This window comes from Talpa occidentalis, unplaced genomic scaffold (genome assembly GCF_014898055.3).
Source record: "Talpa occidentalis isolate TD23 unplaced genomic scaffold, MPIMG_talOcc4v2.1 talOcc4.7, whole genome shotgun sequence".
Taxonomy (NCBI): Eukaryota; Metazoa; Chordata; class Mammalia; order Eulipotyphla; family Talpidae; genus Talpa; species Talpa occidentalis.
The window spans coordinates 123,686,696-123,708,820 of record NW_023605083.1 but is presented as its reverse complement, the minus strand read 5'-3'; the positions used below and the strand labels follow the sequence as shown (position 1 = coordinate 123,708,820).

Here is a 22,125-nt window from a genome sequence, read left to right as displayed (position 1 = left end):
CGGGCAGCTTTGCAACCCAGCGGTCAACCGCTGCGCCACTGGGGAGGCCCATATTTTCATTGATCTTTTGGACTGTTTTGTTTTTTTATTTAATTTACTTCTGCTCTAATTTTTATTATTTCCTTCTTTCTACTAGTTTTCAAATTTGTTTCTTCTCCTTTTTCTAGTTCCTGCAGCTGTAGAGTAAGATTATTTGAGTTTTATTTATTTATTTACTTATTTTTGTGTGGCCTCAGGCATTTTAGGCTTTGTTGGCCATATGATCACCGTTCACAACTTTTCAACTGCCATCGTTGTGAAAAAAGTCATAGAAATATGTAACTGGATGAGTACAGGTATTTTTCTTTAAAGAATAAACTGTTCTTGGGCCTCCCCTGGTGGCACAGGCAGTTGAGCGCAGCACTGTGAAGCTGTCTGCAGCCTCTGCAGCACGAGTTTGATCCCACATGGCGCAGCAGACCTCTCCTATCTCACCCGCTGCTCCCCTTGTAACAGGGTGGTCCCCAGGAAAGGGGGAGGTTCCAGGTTCCCTGCCCCACCCAAGGAAGGGTGGAGCTGAGCAGGAAGAGGAGAAGCTGCAGAAGAGACAGAGGAAGGAAGGAAGCAGGATGGAGCCAGGAGACCTGGAGGAGGCGCATGGAGCCTAGAGACACGTGAAGAAACTGCGCTTGTCTTTGGGTTGTGGACTGGGTGACACAGACGTGGGTGAGACCCATGGGGAGGTGACAATGGCAGTTTTTATCTTGATGTTGATTTTGCTCTTTTCCTTCCGGGCTTGTCTGGTTATTTCTGACCCTTTGCTGTGGGTCCCCACTGGAAGATGCTTTAGACTTGTGGCAGGCTTTGGGGCTTTGCTCTGGGCCAATCCCATTTGGATGGACTTTTACCAACGAGGGGACGGGTAACTTTGGATGCTTCATTTAGAAACTAGACTCTTTGCCTTACCTGTATTGTTTCCTAGTTTTATTAAAGTTCCTTCCCATTAAAGTCTTATATGTTTTGTGTTGATGCGGCAGATGGCAGAACCCATTTAGAATAGGCAGGTTTGCGGGGTTTGGGCTGCCCCTCTCACTGTCCTATAACACCCTCAGCAGTTTATTTCATCAGCCTGCCTGTTCTGTTCCCCACTCTGTCTCTGGAGAATCCTCTCACCCTCCCGTGAATCTGGCCTATACCCCAGTTCTCGTATAAATAAATTTTTTAAAAAAGAATAAACTGTTCTATAAAACAGTCATTGGTTCAAATATGGTCTATAGGCCATATTTTGCAACAACAACAACAAAAATCCTTGGAGAATCCACAATCTAAATTTCTTATTTGGAAAATAATTGGTAGGGGAAAAAAGGAAAAGTAGTGTAGAGAAGTATCCTGGTTAGCCTTGAAGGAATTTTCTTTTAAGATGAAAGTATAACAGGGTGGTCCCCAGAAAAGGGGGAGTTTCCAGATTTCCTGCCCTACCCAAAAGGAGGGTGGAGCTCATAAGTGAGAAAAAAAGCTGCAAAGGAGACTGAGGAAGGAAGGGAGCAGGATGGAAAGACAGAAGGAGACCTGGAGGAGGCACATGTAGCTGAGAAACATGTGAAGAAACTATGCTTGCCTTTTGGTCAGGGACTGGTTGACACAGAGGTGGGTGAGAGACTGTGGGGAGGTGACAATGGCAGCTTTCGTCTTGATTTTGATTTTGCTCTTTTCCTCCTAGACTTGTCTGGTTGTTTCTGATCCTTTTCTGTGGGTCCCCACTGGAAGATGCTTTAGACTTGTGGTAGGCTTTGGGGCCTTGCTCTGGGCCAATCCGGCTTGGGTGGACCTTTACCCATGATGGGACGGGTAACTTTGGGTGCTTGATTTAGAAACTAAATTCTTGGCCTTTCCTGTATTGTTTACTAATTGTATTAAAGTTCCTGTTCATTAAAGTCTCATGTTTTGTGTTGATGTGGTGGATGGCAGAACCTATTTAGAGTAGGCAGGTTTGTGGGGTCTGGGGTGCCTCTCTCCCTGCCCCGTAACAAAAGTATAAAAATCAGACATAAAAACCATTGTCTCAGCACAGATTATGGCCTTGCTTTCCCAAATTCTCATCAATAAGTTGGTCATTAATATCAAAGATGTCTTTAATCTTACAGTGTTCACTAGGGAACACTTTTGAGCATCCACATATTTGCAAGCCAAATTCAAAACCTCAGATTTAAAGAGAAAGACAAAAACCTGGCCCTCAGGAAGCTAGCAAACTTCCTATTCCAACTTTTGTTAGAACCAAAGAGCCATTCTTTGAAATGCAAATTTAAGGAGTAGTTTCTTATCTGAAGGAAAGTAAAGAAAGGATTATGGCAGGCAAAAAGACCTTAGAATTTAATTCCAGATTGATTTGATTGGGGATTCCACCCCTGGGATAATTGAAACTACAATCTCTTGGATATTCTGTCTTGATGGAAGTTTAACATAGGTAACTCCCTTTCTAATTAGTTTCTTTGAATACTTGTTAAGTCACTTCCCAAATATCCTTTGGAAAATTAAGGGCTTTATCTTTGTACTAAAGTTATAGCACTTAGATTTACTTCTGACACTATTGCAAAGGAACTAAAGAAATTTGGGTCTATGAATAAAATGTCTTGTGTTACCTGGGAGAAAATGAAGTACATGTTCTAGATATTATGAAAAATTATTTAAAAGCTTCCAATCTAAAAGGATAATGATGTAACAGTTTTAACAATTACTTGCAATTTAGAAATTAGGAAAATAAAGTTTTAAGTGTTGAGTTCTAATTGAGGTATGAAGTTAATGTCAGTGGATAAAACAAATGAAACAAGTCTGTATGTAAATAAAGTAGAATGCATATATTCATTAAAAAGGGAAGGTATAAGGAATAGAAATACTTTTATTGAGGTAAAAAAGAAATTCAGTCTCAAGATAAAACTACTTATTTTAAAATGGGATAATAAAAGAAAATGGAAATGTAAAAAAAAATGCATACGTTTGTGAGACAAATCTTAGGAAGTTGCTAAAGGGACACAAAGAGTCTTAAACTGTAGTCAAGATTTTAATAACAGATTGTAAATTGTTTAAAGATCTGGTGCTCTGTTACCCTCAGGCTTGACTGACTGAGAGTAATCCAATCCAGTCAGCATTACTTGAGTTGAGTCTTATATTTGCTTAAAAAATTTTTAATTGTGACTTGGGGCACTTAAATATTGTTTCATAGTAATCTCTGTGTGCCAAGACTTTGAATACCAACTGTTGTAGAGCAACCCCGATACAAAACGGGGTGCCTGACTGTTGGTCCTCACCCGTGCGCTTAAAAGGACTTATTAATGCTCTATTGCAGGCACACGTGAAAGGTTAATAAAAGGTTTATTTACAAGGGAAGGGGAAATGAGGAAATGTACAGCTCTGGGAGAAAAGTGGGAGACAAAGTTTTAAATGAGTCCTACCCAATCTGCCGATCAGGAATCCCAAAATGGCGCTCTGAGTTGGCCGCCAGCCAGGAGCGGTGAAGACAGGAGGCGAGCGATCGCGAGCCAGAGAGACCCCAAGGCCCACGTGTTTGGTTTTTATATCCAACCTGGCTGCCCAACTCCACCCTCAGGTCCCAGCCACCCTCCCTTGGTGGTGATGGGATTTGTCTTTCCCAGAGTCTTGATGGCTTTAGTCTGGAGTGGGGGTGGGGTCCACAAAGCCTGTATGGGATTAACTCAGGATATCATTTCCCCCTAACAATTCCCCCCTTTCACTTTTTGCCACCATTTCCATGGTGATGAAGATGAAACATATGGATGATGGTTGAGGCCATATTTGAGTCAAAACACACCCACAAGGGCTGTACCCACAGGGAAAAAACAGACTTTTCAGGACTAGAGACAAATATACTGCTAGTCCTGCAGAAGTAGTGCGCTTATGGTGACCAACGCAAGGAATGTTACTTTGGGCTGGTCAACCGCGGGTGTAACTTGGAAACCACGCTGGGCGCCAAACTGTTGTAGAACAACCCCAATACAAAACGGGGTGCCTGACTGTGGGTCCTCACCCACGCGCTTAAAAGGACTTATTAATGCTCTATTGCAGGCACACATAAAAAATTAATAAAAAATTTATTTACAAGAAAAAAAAATAAAAAAATGTACAGCTCTGGGAAAAAAGTGAAAGACAAAGTTTTAAATGAGTCCTACCCAATCCGCCAATCAAAAATCCCAAAATGGCGCTCTGAGTTGGCCGCCAGCCAAAAACGGTAAAGCCAGGAGGCAAGCGATCGCGAGCCAAAAAAAGCCCAAGGCCCACGTGTTTGGTTTTTTATATCCAACCTGGCTGCCAAACTCCACCCTCAGGTCCCAGCCACCCTCCCTTGGTGGTGATGAAATTTGTCTTTCCCAAAGTCTTGATGACTTTAGTCTAAAGTGGGGGTGGGGTCCACAAAGCCTGTATGGAATTAACTCAGGACATCCTTTCCCCCTAACACTATGACAAAAATTTTCTGAAAATCAAAATTCTAAAATAATAAAGTCTTTGATAGATAAAATAACTTTTACTGAGCTACTGGCAATTCTCAAAAACAAAGATGACAGGATCTATTAGATGTAAGTCAGGTTGTTTAAACTGGGTATATGTTTCTTTGGGTCACATTTGAGCTAAATCTTACCCTCTCCAGTAAATTCACATCTCCAGGCTGACAGATACATTACGAGAAAAGCTTTGTCCTGAATGGGAAGTACAAGGTCTTTTTCTCCCTTTTGATGTAACTGGGGCTTCGAGCATTATCTTTCAGGAAACGTCATTTTTTGTTCAAATTCTTACATTAACTCCTCAGATGACCAAATGTGTTAAAGCTTCTTCTATGTATCCTACTCCCCCCTGCTACTTCTTACTCCCAGCACTTTCTTTCTTTAAATCTGTCTAGATTGAATTAATGTCCCAGGCCATGCTCTCAACTGAAAAAAAGCTGCTGAAATATCAAGGGACAAAACATATTTATATTCAGTTAAGAGTTATCTTTAGTGCTTTCTATCTTAATTCCAATAGGAATTTTCAGATTCCTTTATAAAAGCCCATATTCTCCAGCTCTCTTGAGCAATTCAAATATCCCTTAAATACTCACCCTCAGCTGGTAGATTGTATATCAGATCATTAATTTCCTTTTCTGTAGCATTCAGCCCCATGTTCTGCTCGTAAGTAGCTGCTTTATTGACATCAATAATTCCTCCTTGTGAAAAAGAACATGAGAAAAACTCATTGACTCTAAAATGAGAGAATTGATATTACCATGCTTCTGAAGATCAAGATTTAATGAAGTCTGTTGATAGACATCAAGGAAGTCAATAAGAGTATTAGAATTGAAATATTCTAGGTGATTCAGCAATTTCAATCACTTACAGCAAGTGGTAAAATAAATCAAAATATAGCTGACTATGTGCAAAGCTTATTTTTGTTTTCTAAACCTCCAGATTAGATACCTCAACTCACAGATACAGAAAAAAATCTGTAATTAGGCTCTGTTTCCATTTATTTGGAACACTATTGTTATTCAGATAGACCTTTCCAATAAAAACAATTAAATTCTAGATAAAATATTAAAAAATATCTCCTCAAAAGTATTGAAAAGCTGGTATATGAGAAAGGATTTACTAATCTCTATAAAGTAAATTATAACCCTAAAAGAGACATCTAGGGACTCAGCCAAGAAGGACATGGGGGTAAAATGGGAAGATGACAGAGAAGAAACTGGAGGAAAGTAAGAAGTTATAGACTATTTCTGGATTGTATATGACACTGTCTTCCTACCACATCTTTGAGAATTTACTAGACTGCAGTGGATTACAAGCTTACCTGAGAACATGGGTTCCCAAAAGCAAACAAAGCAAAAGTACTTCTTGCAATTGACTCTGTGTGGGAGACTTATGACAGTATTCTGCTATTAATGATTGATATGAGATTTATATAAGATTTAAGTATACAAGTTAGCAAATACTTGAGTAATCTGTCAGTAGTGTACTATCACTACCTGGTAATGATATTCTTTTTATTTATGCCTCATTTGGTGCAGAAACTACTTATTCAGTAAATATTTATTATCTACCTAAAATATGTGAGTTACCACACAGGGAAAGAGATAAAGATGCACAATGAAGAATCAGGCCTGGTCTCTGACTATTCATAGACATCAGAGAGGCCTTGAGTAAAGGTTAACTCTTAGGATTCTAGGTCATATTACCATGGCACCACACTGTGAAAGAGTCTTGAGAAAGAAGCCAGTTAGGGTTCAGACTTGCTCAACTATAGTGCTTTATCTTGTGGAGTAGTTCATCACTGTGTAGAAAAATCCGATGAATTTTGGGGTACTTAGCATTCCTGATACTGAGGCAATGTAATGCTAATAGCATTCACTCTCACAATCACTTGTGACAAATACACCCCCATGCTCCCTGCCTGTACATATCCAAAAGCTCTATGTGAATGCTTTGGTTTCAAGTACCACACTGATAATTATGAATCCAATCTTTGACAAAATCGATGAGGACTGAGGGATAGTCACAGAAAGGTCTTGTAGAAATTCAAATTTATTCATTAAATACTTAGGTGAGGAAATTGATTAATTATATATTATATAATGTACATATATGAACATTTTCAGGATACAGGGAATGGGGGAAAGCAACTTTTCTAGAGACAGTGTTAAAGGAAACAATGAACTGAAGACAGAATTTTATTTTGCTCCCTGGAATTTATAAAAATGAAGGAACAGGACTCACTTTCACATTAGGAATTAATTTTCCTTAAAGTCTACAAAATGCCTTTTCGTCTCAAAGTCCCTAGTTTTTGAAAACTGTACATTTATGTTCACAAACACAAACTTGAAAGAGACAGCCATTTCTAAAATACTCACCATTAAGTAGCAGGTTTTCTGTCAGTTTTTCCTGTTCCTTTTCTGTGAGCCTAATCGTCATTTCCTCCAGAACACTGTCCAAATCACTCACATTAATTTTCCATTCTTAGGAAAGCAATAGGGAATAAAAAAATGAGAAAAATAAAATGTTTGCAAAATATTTCTAATAATACATTAATTTCATGTGTTTCTATTTGATTAATGTGTTTTTATTTTTAATTAGGCTGTGTTACTGATACAAAAAAGAAATATAATTATGCTTGTAAAATTATGTACCATTTTTAATAAGATTATCGAGACTAATTTGATTTTTCTCCCCCCACTCCCGCCCCCCCAATATCCCCGTGTCCTGTGTCTCCTTCCCTACTTCCATCCCTTTTAACCTCACACCTCCCTCAGGATGTTTGTTAATACACAGTAGTTTTTGGAAGTATTTTACATTGTCGATTTGTCTATGAATGTCCAATATTTGTGATTCTTTTTATCACATTAAGTCCAAGACCTCCTCTCCCCTCCATTGTCTTTGCATTTTCTCATTTATTTCCAATCCAATGCTTTTCAAGATTTCCTTTTTCTCTTAATCCTCATTTTAAACTTCGGATTCAAGATTTAAACCATGGATTCAAGAATAATTGCCAAAATTTCTCATCTATGCTCATAGGACATTTAACCAGGGTTAACTGATTCCCAAATTAAAAATGAGATTACACTGTATTTCTTCTTATGAAAATGATAATGCCTTTTTTTTTTGACAATTTTTTTCACTTACATAAGAAACACAAACGTTATAGAAACTCACCACCAATTGGCAGATTATTCACCAACTCCCAGTGTTTCTTGTCGGTGATGAGTTCTGTTCCCAAGTTTTCTGGAACTTTCTTCTTATCTTTGACATCAAAGTCTCCTCCTTCAAAGCAATAGAAATGGGAGAGTTCTGGAATTATTGTAAATAATATCATGATTCCATGAAATTTTTAAAATTGTCTTAGTGACATTATATCTAGCAGCTTATAAGTCTGACCTAGTAAACAAGCCATTCATTAGGCCTTCAGATAAAGACTTTCTCATTAATTCTAGTATAATCTCAGAATGAATGATGGTCAAAGCAACAGAATATGAAATTGGGTATAAACTTTGTAGTAAATTAGGATGATACAGATTGGTGATCTAAACAGTTTTCACAGCAGGTATTTAATTTGAGACTACCTCTAACATTAACAAAATTTTCCTTCACCATTTACTGTGTTGAGCCTCCTCAACTATGATTGGCAAAGAACCCCCAGGCAGATAGCCATGACAAACATGGGGTACACTGCAGTAGTTTCACTTCTGGCAGAGACTCTCTCTACTGAACAATCCTTGGACATAGTAGCCTTATATATTTTGTCCAATTTTATAATTGCTTATGGCATGAAAAATTTTCAAGTTATTTTATCATGGTTAGAATGGAAGAGTCTCATAATGACTTCCTTTTAATTTTTGTTGAAAGATACGTCAGTGTTCTGTATACCAACTAAGTAATAAGTTTGTTCGTTATGTTGTGTAAAGTATCTTGATAATTTTTGATAGTCTCTTCTATCAAAAACCTAAAAATACATATACAAATTTCTTAGTATTGTCATGAATTTGGCTGTTTTCCCTTTTAGCTCTGTCATTTTATGCCTTACATGTTTTGAGATATTTTGGGGTATACAGTGGTATTGGAAAATTAAGCAATCATTAAATAAAGATGTGTTTTGGAGTAAAGAGTTTATCCTGGTAAATGCAAGGGGCCTCCCTGGTGGCACAAGGGGTAAGTCGCAGCATTATGAAGCTATCCTGGCCAAGGAGCTAACCCACATAGGGCACAGCAGACCTCTCCTATCTTGCCCACTACTCCCCTCAGCAGTGTATTTCAGTCAGTCTACCTGTTCTGTTCCCCACTTTGTCTCTGGTGAATTCTCTCATCCCCCGCACCTCTGGCCTGTTCTCCAGTTCTTGTATGCATAAGTAAATAAATCTTTAAAAAACAAAAAAAAAAGAGCATGCAAACTATGGTAAAGATATAACTATACCTATTTACATGTAAGAGGCAGTGTGCAGTAAGGTATTTGTAGGTGCTATAGCTTGATCTTATTGGACAGTACTTTTATTTTTCTTTCAGTAGGAATTGCTTTGTGATTCATAACATTTCAATTCTAATTAACTTCTTCTTTGAGAACTACAATTCTATCTTTGAATTGTAAAATCTGGTCCAAAGATATTGTGCGCCATAAACATATTTAAATAGGGAAAATGTCATACAAATTGGCTGAAACTGTGTTAGGCTTTGTTCCAATGAAAACTGTTGACCTGACTGTCCCTAGGAACATTTTCAGTTTCTACTAGAACACTAAGACATACCATATGATACCTTAGACATTAAGCCTCTTAGGTCAAGAACTGTGTCTATTTTTACTCACCACTTAATCTCTAGCCCTTAACATAATACCGGATAATAGTGCTCAGGAAAGATTTGCTGCATGAATACATGGTGAAAACAAATCAACTTTAGATTAGTATATTAAGAGAAAAACATCTCTTTTTTGTTACTACTAAAAACAGCGTAAAACTACTAAAAGCAGCAGAATGAGATCTAAGTCACTCACCACTAACTAATTGATTTTCCAGTTTTCCCTGATTTAGGGGGTTGGTAACCTCAGCTGGGTCTCGGTCAAGTTTCTCAGCTATAACTTTGATTGCCATGTTTTCAAGAATAGTATCAAGGCCATGAACATCAGCTTGCATGCCTACAAAAGTGAAAGACATGACATTGAAATAAAAATCAAGACATAAAAAAATTAATTCCTATGTGTCATGGCTGTGAATTTCCTAGTTTAAAAAAAAGAAGAAACCAAGCACATTTAAGTGCTTAAAGACAGTCATTACTGAACTAAAATTATCTCTACTATAGTACTTCTACTACTGAAGATGAGTTTATAAAACAAATATGTTAGAAGAGGGTGAGGAAATACTAAGGTTAATTTTAGCAGCAAAACAAAAAATTGAACAGATTTAATATATTTATACAAATAAGTAGGGTAATAGAATTTTATTTTAAAACACCAAAATTCAAAGTAGCTTATTAGAAAAACCTTTTTATTAGTTAATAAAATAATGCAGTAGGAATTACAAGACAATCATTACATAAGTCAAAATGATGTTGCAAAATTAAGCTTAAATGTATTAGAACCTCCATCACATCAATTTCTTAACCTGTAACACTGTTAGCTCCATTAATTAGTTTATTAAGTTCAACTTTTCCATCAGCTGAAAGACATGGTACAAATTCTGGTGACCACATTATATAAAAACACAATATTAAATACCAAATTGTGACTCTAATAACACACAAAAAAAATGTCTATGTATTATCATTACTCTGTTCAAAACCCACCCAGTGGCAATAAGATTTAACATTAGAACCAGAAGTAGAATTTCTTAGGTTTGTGTTAAAGAGAAGCCTGTTCAACACAAAGTTCTAAAAGGATGCTGGATCCAAATCTTAGCTTAAATGCCATTCTTCTCTGGTAGGTATTCCCCAACATTCCTGTCTATAGCAGTCCACCAGTCTTGATCCCATTACCTATTTTTTTCTTTTGCAGCATTTATTGCTACCTAAAATTATCTCATTTTTTTGATTTATTAATTTCTCCCCCACCTACTAAGAAACAATGCAGGAACACTGTGTGATTCATGATTGTATTTCCTACACCCAGAGGAACACCTAGTACTAAAAAAGTACAATAAATGTCAATTAACAGAATTAATTGCAGCACTAAAGCCTTATGTTGTTGTCAAGATATGTATAAAGAGAGTCTCCATTGATAATAATCTTGAGTTCTCTACTTCACTTTGACACATAGCCCCCTAAGGTTGAATTTTTTCCCTTACCTATCGTAATTGGGATTTCTTTCCAAAATCAAAACAGGTTATTATAAAATATTAACTGAATAATCTAGAGGAACAATAAAAGCAATTTATAGAGGGTGACAAGATTAATCTAATGACTAAGAAGCAGTATAAGAATCAAACAAAAGTATCAGGTTTACTTCCTTTTCATCTTACCTTTAAGAGTGGCCACTGTATTTCTTTGTCTCCTCTGACTTATTTTTTCCTCAGCTATAATAAATGGTAAATAAAAGGAAAAGACAATCTAATGAATGCAAGAATTTATTTGTAATTCACTCATCTGCTGAGGAATTGATATCCAAAATATATAAAGAACTCATGCACTCAACAACAAAAAAATAAGCCACCTCATCAAAAAATGGACAGGGAAAACGAACAGACACTTTTCTAGAGAAGACATATGCATAGCCAACAGGCACAAGAAAAAAATGTTTATTGTTTATTATTAGAGAAATACAGATAAAAACCACAAGATAACATCTCACACCTGTGAGTATACCACACTTTGTATATCCCTTTATGGGTTGATAGCCATTAGAGTTGTTTCCAATTTTTAACTACTGTGAAGAAAACTACTCTGAATATTCATACACAATATTTTTATTAAAATGTATCCATTTCTCTTGGGAAATGTGGAATTGCTGGGTCTTGGTAAATTTTTAGAAACTGTCATGCTGACCTCCAATGTACTTGAGTACCCTCTAGCACGTGATTTTCAACTATTCCTTACTGTTGCCAATACTTGGTATTATCAATCTTTTTATTTTTTGCTCTTCTACTTTTGCTTAGTAGACATAATGATTTATAATTACACTATATTTATAATTACAATTTATAATAATGTCTAATGATGATTTAAAATGCATTTCTCTGATGACTGATAATGTTCAACATCTTTTCATATGATCATGTCACATATATCTTCTTTTGTGAAATATCTGTACAAATCTTTTGCCCTCTTTTATTGATATTTTTGTCTTCTTTTTATTGAGTTGTCAGAGGTTTTTTGATAGTCTTCATGTCAGTAGTGTTATATATATTTTTTGTAATACAATCTCCCAGTCTGTGTCTTAACTTCTTATTTTCTTCACTGTGCCGATCAAATGATAGAAGTGATTAATTTTGATGGAAACCAATTAGTAATTTTTTAATTTCATTCTACTTTTTCACCTAAGAAATCTATATTTTCTGCAAGACATTCTCCAGAGGGCCAGAAATATATATTATTGAATTTGACTAATAAATACAAATGTACTTAACTCACTGAATTTTGGGTTTAGTTTTTATTAACTAAATTTACTGAAGACAACCTGATATATACCACTTTTCCAAAAGTGATAACTTCATCACATACTACCCATAAAAGATGGGTAATATACTGCTCAAATAACACAATGGCTACTATTCTTCAAAATTCAGACAACCAAGGAATGGAGAATATCTCATCAACATGAATTCAGATTTCTTAGTGTATTCACAGTTTTGCACTCACCTTTTTGAATCTTTATTTCATCCAGAAGTGTATTTAGAGCTACCTTTCCATTTGCTGTAATAAAAGAAACAATTTTGACAACAGAATACTTTACATGTCAACTTTAATATTATACTCTCCAAAAATGTCAAATAAAGATTTGACACAGGAAATTGCAGTGATGAAATGAGTCAGCTCACATCACATCCTCCAGCCTACCCCCATTTCCAAGAGAGGAAATGTTGAAACTCTTAAATGCCCAACCTCTCTCTGCCTTCTCCATTTTTTGCTATCTCCTCTTTTCCTTTCACTCACCATCCTTTTATTTTCTTTTTGTTGTTGTTTTCTTTTCCTAAGCTAAATCACAAGCATGTAACTGAAAGAAAAGTCCCTCTGAGATACTGTATAAGCCTACTAACATCAAAGACTAACAAGGGAAGACATTTAGCACATTTAAGATTTAACCTTTCTAACTACATTTCATATTTCCAAAGTAGAAAAATAAATGTAGCTAATAAATCCTTATACACAAATCTAACTTCTCTGAAAAGATCAGTAATATCATGAATGCTTACTATCAGCTGGCAAATTTTCTTGCAGATTCTGAAATTCCTTATTTGTGATCTTCACTCCCATTTTCTCCAGAACATTACTTAGCTTCTGAGTATTAATCTTCCCTCCTTAAGAAAGATGAGATGAAAAGAGATGAAAATTCTATGAAATTCTTAAAAAAAAAATAACAAAATCAGAAATAAAACCTGATATCATTAATCCTTATCCAAAGGTCAAAATTATGCCTGTAATAATAAGACTCAACCAAATTTTAAACTGTAAAGTGTGTAACTGTTCACTAAATTTCACCAAGTACATAATGATGCAAACATTTTGGTCATTTGTTACCACCTACAATAGGATCAGTATTTCTTTCCTTGTATACCCTATCATATGTGTCTAGATTTCCAATTCATTATTTATTTGCTAAAGTAAATTGATCATTGCAGATTTATAACATCTGTGTTTATGTGCAGGCCTAGAATATGACCATTTTTAAAAATGATAATAAGTTATATTTAGAAAAAAATACATATAAAAAACTTGGGGAGTTGATTAGTGCTACAGTAGTACATAATCTCTGCCCACCAAAGAAATTCAGTATCAATGGATACAAACTATAAATCAATAAAATATTATTAACACTTTATGATTTATGAAACATGAAATGAAAAATCGAAACCAATGCAAAATATTTATAAGAATCCAAAATCAAATATACAAAATAACATACAATAATGAGGATAAAAGAAAGTACACCAAAATATGTATGTTAGTTATCTTTGTCTTTTGCTATAAACTAAGGGTGATTTTTTTCTGACTCTATGTTTCCATGTATTCTTCAAGCTTTTCACATTATGAATATGCATTCTTGTAATCATGGACATAAATTTTAACAGTTTTTATTAAAATATTGTGAAGGCTCAAGAGTTTAGTATTGTTATTACTCACTCACCTTGAATAGTCTGCAAGGTATCCATCAATTTAAGCTGATTTATCTTACCATCATCTGTGAGATAAAATACAAGGTTTTAAGCAAAGCAATAAACAACATGAGAAGTGAAAATAAAAGTTAGGAAATAGAATTATAAGATATAGTATGAACACAGAGGATGCCACCATGATGGTAAGAGAGTAGGTTCTTTGCTTTGCTCCCAAGAGGAGGATCTAACAGTTAACCAGAGATACAATACACTGAGAGAGTCCTACAGCTTGAAGTGAAACTGAGTCAGCCCTTAGACATCAGAGACTGATAAAGACTGCACAGAAGAGATGTAGAGGAGAGTCATGCTTTATTGAACTGGAGGTGAATGGAGAGAAACACATGGAGGCTGCAATCTGGAGTGCGGTGCACAGATAGCAGGGTTGCTGGCAGGGCCAAAGGTTTTGGGAAAGGAAGACCATACACATTTGAACAAAGGGAAACACAGGAAGGAGCTGGGGTGGTGTGTGTGTGTGTGTGTGTGTGTGTACGCACGTGAGAGAGAGAGAAAAAGAGAGATTCCCTTGAGGGAATACATATGTATGTATATATGTGACAAATGAGACCTCAAGGGAGTATGACATCACAAGATGAGAATAACTCTCCAGAATAAAACCACAAAAACATAGAAGATTTTATCTGCTTATCACGGAATCCAAAGTTACTATATAAATAAAATCAAAGAGAAGGAAATACAGAAAGGCAAGTCAAAAGTGATACAAGCAGGAGGAGACGCTGCGAGTAAGATCTCCCATTAAAAAAAGTGAATAGGGAGGAAAAGCGGCAGGTCCCAGTGAGAACCGGGACACGGAAGATAAACGGACGAGTCCAGCAAACTGCCTGAAGAAGAAAGTTGCCATAAAAGAGGACTAGAAGGGAGGAAAGCGCAGAACCCTGCTCCCCTCCCCCGCCCACAGAGGCGGCACTCTCCAACCGGCAGAGAGGAGGAAACAACAAACCAAAACGGCCCACAAGAACAAACGACGCAGCAAGCGGGACTGTGAGTGGAAAGGAACTATTGCAGCCACCACACCCCGTGAACGGGAGCTGAGGCGAACCCTGCAGGATCCGCCGCGGCGGTGAGCGAACGGCTCCGGGCGCCATTAGAGAAGAACAAAGACCCCGGGAGACGCGCACACAGCCCGGGCTGCCGGTAAGCCTGCGCGGAAACGCGGCGCGCTTGGCACGCTTGAAAAGAAAACGCGGACCGGGATTCCGGCTGCCCAGGTCCCCGCGCCTGCGACCTAGGCTTGCGGGGAGACGCGCGGAGGTCCTCACTGAGGTGAAGGTCCCTCCCTGAGTGAGCAGGAACCAGGCGCCCAGGCACGGGAGCGGTGCAAAAGGCGCCAATCCCGCGCCACTGAACTGGGCTACAGCCCCCGTCTTGGAACTGAGGGCTTTGAACTGAGACCCGGGGCACGAAAATTCGGGGCGTGGTTTCTCCACGACGGTGGGGCACAAGGCAGACACAGCACCCCAAAGCTGTTGAGGTGTACCCTACCATTCCCGCTCTGTTCTCTGTCCCACGGGGTGGGGGGAGGCGAAAAACAACCCCCCAAGGACAATAGGAGAGATCTCTGGCGCCACCTAGCGACCAGGAAAAAAAAAACTCACTAACACCCTATAAAACAGGGCATTTCTTAAGACTGCTTGAAAAGGGCAGAAGGTTTCTGGAGGACCCAGTGGCCAGCCGGGAAGTTATTCCACGCCAGGCCCCTTCCGACCAGCAGTCTGAGCCCACAGAGGGAGCAGGCACCCACGTCCGGGGCAGACCGGGTGCGCAGAAGAGTGTGCCTGAAACCGGAGGCACAGGGACTGCATCCCGCTTCGCCATTTGAGAACAGGGACATTTCTTCAGTAAAAACTGCCTAAAACCAGCAGAAAGCTCCCCCAGAAGACAGAGATGGCTCCTGGAAGAGCCAGAGGGGAGCGGAGAAGTTCACCCAAGATGTCAGTCAGTCCGAGCAACACAGTGTCCCAACGCATACGACAAATTAGAAAACAGACAGTAGGGAGTAGAAGAACCACACGCAACCTAAAAACTCCTCAGGAAAGAAGCACACCACAAAAAGAAAACCACTCCCCAGATTGCAACGACAGCGACTTGGAAGAACTTCTGAGCCTTCCAGAAAGAGAATTTAAAATTGCCATGATTAAAAAAGTGATAGATCAGAAGAAGGAAATTGAGTCCCTAAAGAGGGAAGTAAGAGAAATGCAGGAGATCAAAGAATTAATGGAGGAACTAAAGAACTCTGGGAAAAGCAATGAAAGCAGAATAGATGAAATGGAAGAACGAATAAGTAATCTTGAAGACACAGAAATAAAAAGAACCAAAACAGAAAAGGAAAGAGAAGTACGAAGGAAAAAGAATGAAGAAAGACTTCGGGAACTATCTGACTCCATGAGGAAAGGAAATATAAGAGTTATAGGAATTCCAGAAGGAGAGGAGAGAGATGTAGGAACAGAGAAAATATTCATGGATATAATTGAAGAGAACTTCCCAAATGAGAAGAAGGAGCTGAAAATTGATATACAAGAAGCAAGAAGAACACCAAACTTCCACGACGAAAGGAAAAACACAGCAAGACACATAATAGTAAAGCTCCCAAGAATCCAGGACAAGGAAAAAATAATGAATCTGACAAGAGGGAAGAAACAGATAACATTCAAAGGAAAACCAATCAGGCTGACATCAGACTTCTCTGAAGAAACACTACGGGCAAGGAGAGAGTGGAGGGACATAGTCAACAGACTCCAAGAAAACAGATGCCAACCAAGAATACTCTATCCCGCAAAGCTCTCTTTCCTCCATGAAGAAAGAATATGGACCTTCCCAGACAAAGAGAAACTCCGGAATTTCATTGCGACTAAACCCCCACTCCAAAAAATACTACAAGGAATCCTAAAGCCAGAACCTCAGAGGGACGAATAACAACGAAGGAAGACCAAAAAAAAAAAAAAAAGTTATTAAAAGAATAAATAAATAAAATCAAAGGAAAGACAAACATAATGGCAAATACAGATGCTAACATATCAATATTAACTCTAAATGTAAATGGACTAAACTCTTCAATAAAAAGACACAGAGTTGCAGCCTGGATTAAGAAACAAAACCCAACCTTTTGCTGTCTCCAGGAAACACATTTAGCTACAAAAGATAAAAATAGGCTCAAAGTCAAAGGATGGAAAACAATCCTACAAGCAAATGGGCCAAAAAAGAAAGCAGGAACAGCTATACTTATATCAGATAAAACAGACTTCAAACTCAAAAAAATAAAAAGAGACCCCAATGGTCACTACATTATGATTAAGGGGACAATACTTCAAGAAGAAATAACACTCATTAACATATACTCACCAAACGAAAGAGCACCAAAATATATCAGACAACTGTTGTCCTCTCTGAAAACAGACATCAGAGAAAACACATATGTAGTGGGAGACTTCAACACACCACTATCAACAATGGATAGATCAACAAGACAAAAAATAAGTAAAGAAACTAAAGCTCTAAATAAGGACCTAGAGCATTTGGGCTTAACAGACATCTATAGAACACTAAACCCAAAAAAAACGGAGTACACATTTTTCTCAAGCGCACACGGATCATTCTCCAGGATCGATCACATACTGGGGCACAAGACAAACATCAACAGATACACCAAGATTGAAATCGTACCAACCATCTTTTCTGACCACGAAGGCATCAAACTAGAAATAAATCATAAAAAGAAGGCAAGGAACTATCCTACCTCATGGAGATTAAAAGCCACACTACTGGAAGACCACTGGACTAACGAGGAGATCAAAGAAGAAATTAAAAAATTCTTTGAATTGAATGACAAGGAGGACACCAATATCCTAAATGTATGGGATGCAGCAAAAGCAGTAATAAGAGGAAAATATATAGCAATAGAAGCTCACATCAAAAAACAAGAAAGAACTCAAAGAAACAACCTAATCTCGAAGCTCAAAGATCTAGAAAAAGAACAACAAAAAAACCCCAGAACCAGTAGAAGAAAAGAAATAATAAAAACCAAAGCAGAAATAAATGAAATTGAAACTAAAAAAACAATCCAAAAGATCAATGAAACCAAGAGCTGGTTCTTTGAAAAAATAAATAAAATAGACAAACCCCTAGCCAGGCTCACAAAGGAAAAAAGGGAGAAAGCACAAATACACAGAATCATAAATGAAAGAGGAGAAATCACAACGGACACAGCAGAAATCAAAAGAATAATCAGTAACTACTATGAACAGTTATATGGAAACAAGTTCAACAATCTAGAGGAGATGGACAAATTCCTACAACTCTACAATCACCCAACGCTAGATAAAGAAGAAATAGAACACCTAAACAGGCCAATTACAAGCAGCGAAATTGAAATGGTAATTAAAAACCTCCCCAAAAACAAAAGCCCAGGACCTGATGGATTTACAAATGAATTCTACCAAACATTCAGAGACGAATTAGTGCCTATCCTTCACAAACTCTTCCAAAAAATTGAGAAGGAAGGGACAATACCAAACACGTTCTATGAAGCCAATATTACACTAATACCAAAACCGAATAAGGACAACACAAAAAAGGAAAACTATAGGCCAATCTCCCTAATGAACACTGATGCAAAAATCCTCAATAAAATTTTAGCTATCAGAATCCAACAATGTATCCATAAGATAATTCACCACGACCAAGTTGGATTCATTCCAGGGGCACAAGGATGGTTTAACATCCGAAAATCAATCAACGTTATCCAACACATCAACAAAAAGAAATATAAAAACCATATGATAATATCAATAGATGCTGAGAAAGCTTTCGACAAAGTGCAACACCCATTCATGATAAAAGCCCTTGAAATTCTTGGGATACAAGGAACATACCTCAACATCATAAAGGCCATCTATGACAAGCCAACAGCCAGTATCATTCTCAATGGTGAAAAGCTGAAAGCAATTCCATTAAGATCTGGAACAAGACAAGGATGTCCACTCTCACCACTGCTTTTCAATATAATACTGGAAGTCCTAGCCAGAGCAATAAGACAAGAGAAAGACATCCAAGGAATCCAAATAGGAAAAGAAGAAGTCAAACTATCACTATTTGCAGATGATATGATAATATACATAGAGAACCCCAAAATCTCCACAGAAAAACTAATTCAACTCATCAATCAATTCAGTAAAGTGGCAGGATACAAAATCAACACGCAAAAGTCAGTAGCCTTCCTATACACAAACAATAAATCTGAAGAAGAAGAAATCAAAAAAACCACCCCTTTTATTATCGAAACAAAAAAAAATCAAATATTTGGGAATAAATCTAACAAAAGAGGTAAAGGACCTATACAAAGAAAACTATAAAACACTGTTAAAAGAAATAGAAGAAGACACAAAGAAATGGAAAGATATCCCCTGCTCATGGATTGGAAGAATAAACATTATTAAAATGGCCATCCTACCAAAAGCAATATACAGATTCAATGCTATTCCAATCAAAATCTCAATGGCATTCTTCAAAGAAATAGAACAATTATTGATGAAATTCATATGGAATCACCAAAAACCCCGAATAGCCAAAGCTCTACTGAAAAAAAAAGAAGGAAATGGAGGCATCACACTCCCAGACTTCAAACTATACTACAAAGCCATAATCATCAAAACTGCATGGTATTGGAACAAGAACAGACATACAGACCAATGGAATCGAATAGAAAATCCAGAAATAAACCCACAGATCTATGGTCAACTAATCTTTGACAAAGGAGCGAAGACTATGCATTGGAGCAAAGAAAGTTTGTTCAATAAGTGGTGCTGGGAAAACTGGGTCGCTACATGCAAAAGAATGAAGCTTGACCACTACCTCACACCATACACAAAAATCAACTCAAAATGGATTAAAGAACTAGACATAAGACCTGAAACCATAAAATACATAGAAGGAAATATAGGCAAAACACTACGGGATTTGCACATCAAAGACATCTTTACAGACACATCACCCAAAGCAGTGATAGTGAAGAGAAAGATAAACAGCTGGGACTACATCAAATTAAAGAGCTTCTGCACAGCAAAAGAGACAATAACAAAAACAAAGAGAAACCCCACCAACTGGGAGAACATTTTTGCACCCAACACTAATGATAAAGGACTGATCACAAAAATCTGCAAAGAGCTGATGAGACTCAGCAACAACAAAGAAAATAATCCAGTCAAAAAATGGGCAGAAGAGCTAAAAAGAAACTTCTCTGAAGAGGAAATGCAAATGGCCAACAGACATATGAAAAAATGTTCAACATCACTTGTAATCAGGGAAATGCAAATCAAAACTACAATGAGATACCATCTTACACCAGTGAGAATGGCACATATTAAAAAAACTAGCAACAACAAATGTTGGCGAGGATGTGGAGAAAAAGGAACTCTTGTGCACTGTTGGTGGGAGTGCAAACTGGTCCAACCACTATGGAGAGCTGTGTGGAGATTTCTGGACCTACTAAACATAGAGCTTCCATATGATCCAGCAATTCCACTCCTAGGTATTTACCCAAAGGACACAGAAACATCAATTCCAAAGAGCACCTGCACTCCTATGTTATAGCAGCACTGTTTACAATAGCTAAGCTTTGGAAACAACCCAAATGCCCAAAAATAGATGACTGGATCAAGAAGATGTGGTACATATATACCATGGAATATTACTCAGCATTCAAAAAAGATAAACACATGCAATTTGCAGCAACATGGATGGCACTGGAAGGGATCATGCTCAGCGAAATAAGCCAAAAAGAAAAAGAAAAATACCGGATGGTCTCACTCATAGCAGGAATCTAGAAAACTTAAATAAGGGACCAGGAAAATGAATATAAGAAAGTGAAAATCAAAATCAACAAAAAACTATGAACCAGAGACACTTTTTGGGGGTGGGGGGCGGGAGGGGAAGGATTGGGGTCAGAATGGGGCGTTTGCAATTGTATGGGGGAATATAAAAATAAAATTTAATATTTAAAAAAAAAAAAAAAAAAAAAAAGTGATACAAGCAAACTCAGAAACGCTAACTTATGAGACACAACAAAACCCAGAAAAATAAATGTGCTCAGAAATAATATTAATGACTAGAAAGTAAAAATTGAAGTTTTAAATAAGAAAATAATGGATTCAGGATGTAAAGAGCTCAATAAATGAGATCAAAAAGACTAGAGAACTCTATAGAAATAAATAGATCAAACTGAGACTCAAATCAGTTACCACAAAAATAGTAATACTGGGCCTCCCCGGTGGCGCAGCAGTTGAGCGCTGGGTTGAGAAGCTGCCCGCAGCCTCTGCGGCGCCGGTTCGATCCCCGGCTGCTCCCCGGCCACCGGAGGAGGGTCCCACATGGTGCGCAGACCTCTCCTGCTGCCCGCTGCTCCCCTCAGCAGTGTGCTTCGGTCCTTCTGCCTGCTCTGCTCCCCACTCTGGTTCTGGTGAATTCTCTCACCCTCCCGTGACCACCCAGTGCTTGTATGAATGTATGTATAAATCAATCAATCAATCAATCAATCAATCAATCTTTTAAAAAAAAAGTAATACACAAACAAAGGACTCAAGTGAAAGAAGAGAGAGAGCAAAATGTTTCTTTTTTTTAATAATAAAAAAAGAACAACAAGAATGTCTTCAAGAAATATCTGACTCCACTAGGAAAGTCAAGATAAAAATCATGGATTTCCCAGAAGGGGAGGAAAAAAGAGGAACAGAGAACTCATTCAATGTAATACTAGAAGAAGATTTCCAAACCTGAGGAAGAAACTAAATATCTAAATGCATGAGCTAAAAAATACCTGGTTACATAAAGGCAATGAGACTGGTACCAAGAAACGTGGTAATGAACTGCCAAGAGTTTCAACCAGAAAGAGAATATTGAAGACTGAAAACAAAAAACAAAACAAAAAACCCAGATAACTTAAGAAAGTATTCCAGTTGGGATTTCATCAGACTTCTTGGCAGAAATTCTATAGACAAGGACAGGATGGAATGACAAAATACTCAAAGATAAAAATACTGTATTTTGCAAGACCATCTTTGAAATATGAGGGAGAAATAAAGGCCTTTCCAGACAAAGGTGAAAGTGTTTATCAACACAGAACTTCTTTACAAGAAATGTTGAAAAGAACGCTCCTATCTAAATCAAAGAAAATGCACATAAATTTGGGAAAGAATTTAGAAAGAACAGAAAAGTAAAAACAAAATGGTAGTAGAAAACCCACATATATTAAAAATCACACTTAATGTAAATGAACTGAACTCACCACTCAAAAGGCATGGAGTGAGTGGTTG

At 37.4% G+C, this 22,125-nt stretch overlaps 1 protein-coding gene across 9 annotated transcripts in view; it reads right to left on the bottom strand.

The window, feature by feature from the left end:
• EFCAB3 (EF-hand calcium binding domain 3) overlaps positions 1-22,125 on the bottom strand; it is a 180,050-nt gene extending 157,925 nt beyond the window's left edge. For 8 of the 9 annotated variants that reach the window (XM_054689725.1, XM_054689732.1, XM_054689731.1 and 5 more), the window contains exons 1-9: positions 22,098-22,125; positions 13,780-13,833; positions 12,848-12,952; positions 12,294-12,347; positions 10,958-11,011; positions 9,499-9,639; positions 7,671-7,778; positions 6,872-6,976; positions 5,087-5,191 (exon numbers count right to left, since the gene is read on the bottom strand). In XM_054689725.1, the coding sequence (XP_054545700.1) occupies positions 5,087-5,191; positions 6,872-6,976; positions 7,671-7,778; positions 9,499-9,639; positions 10,958-11,011; positions 12,294-12,347; positions 12,848-12,952; positions 13,780-13,804 (697 nt within the window). In that variant the 5' untranslated portion in view covers positions 13,805-13,833; positions 22,098-22,125. Of the gene's footprint in view, positions 1-5,086; positions 5,192-6,871; positions 6,977-7,670; positions 7,779-9,498; positions 9,640-10,957; positions 11,012-12,293; positions 12,348-12,847; positions 12,953-13,779; positions 13,834-15,307; positions 15,360-22,097 lie in introns of those variants that run through there. The other variant, XM_054689726.1, reaches the window with a different exon arrangement.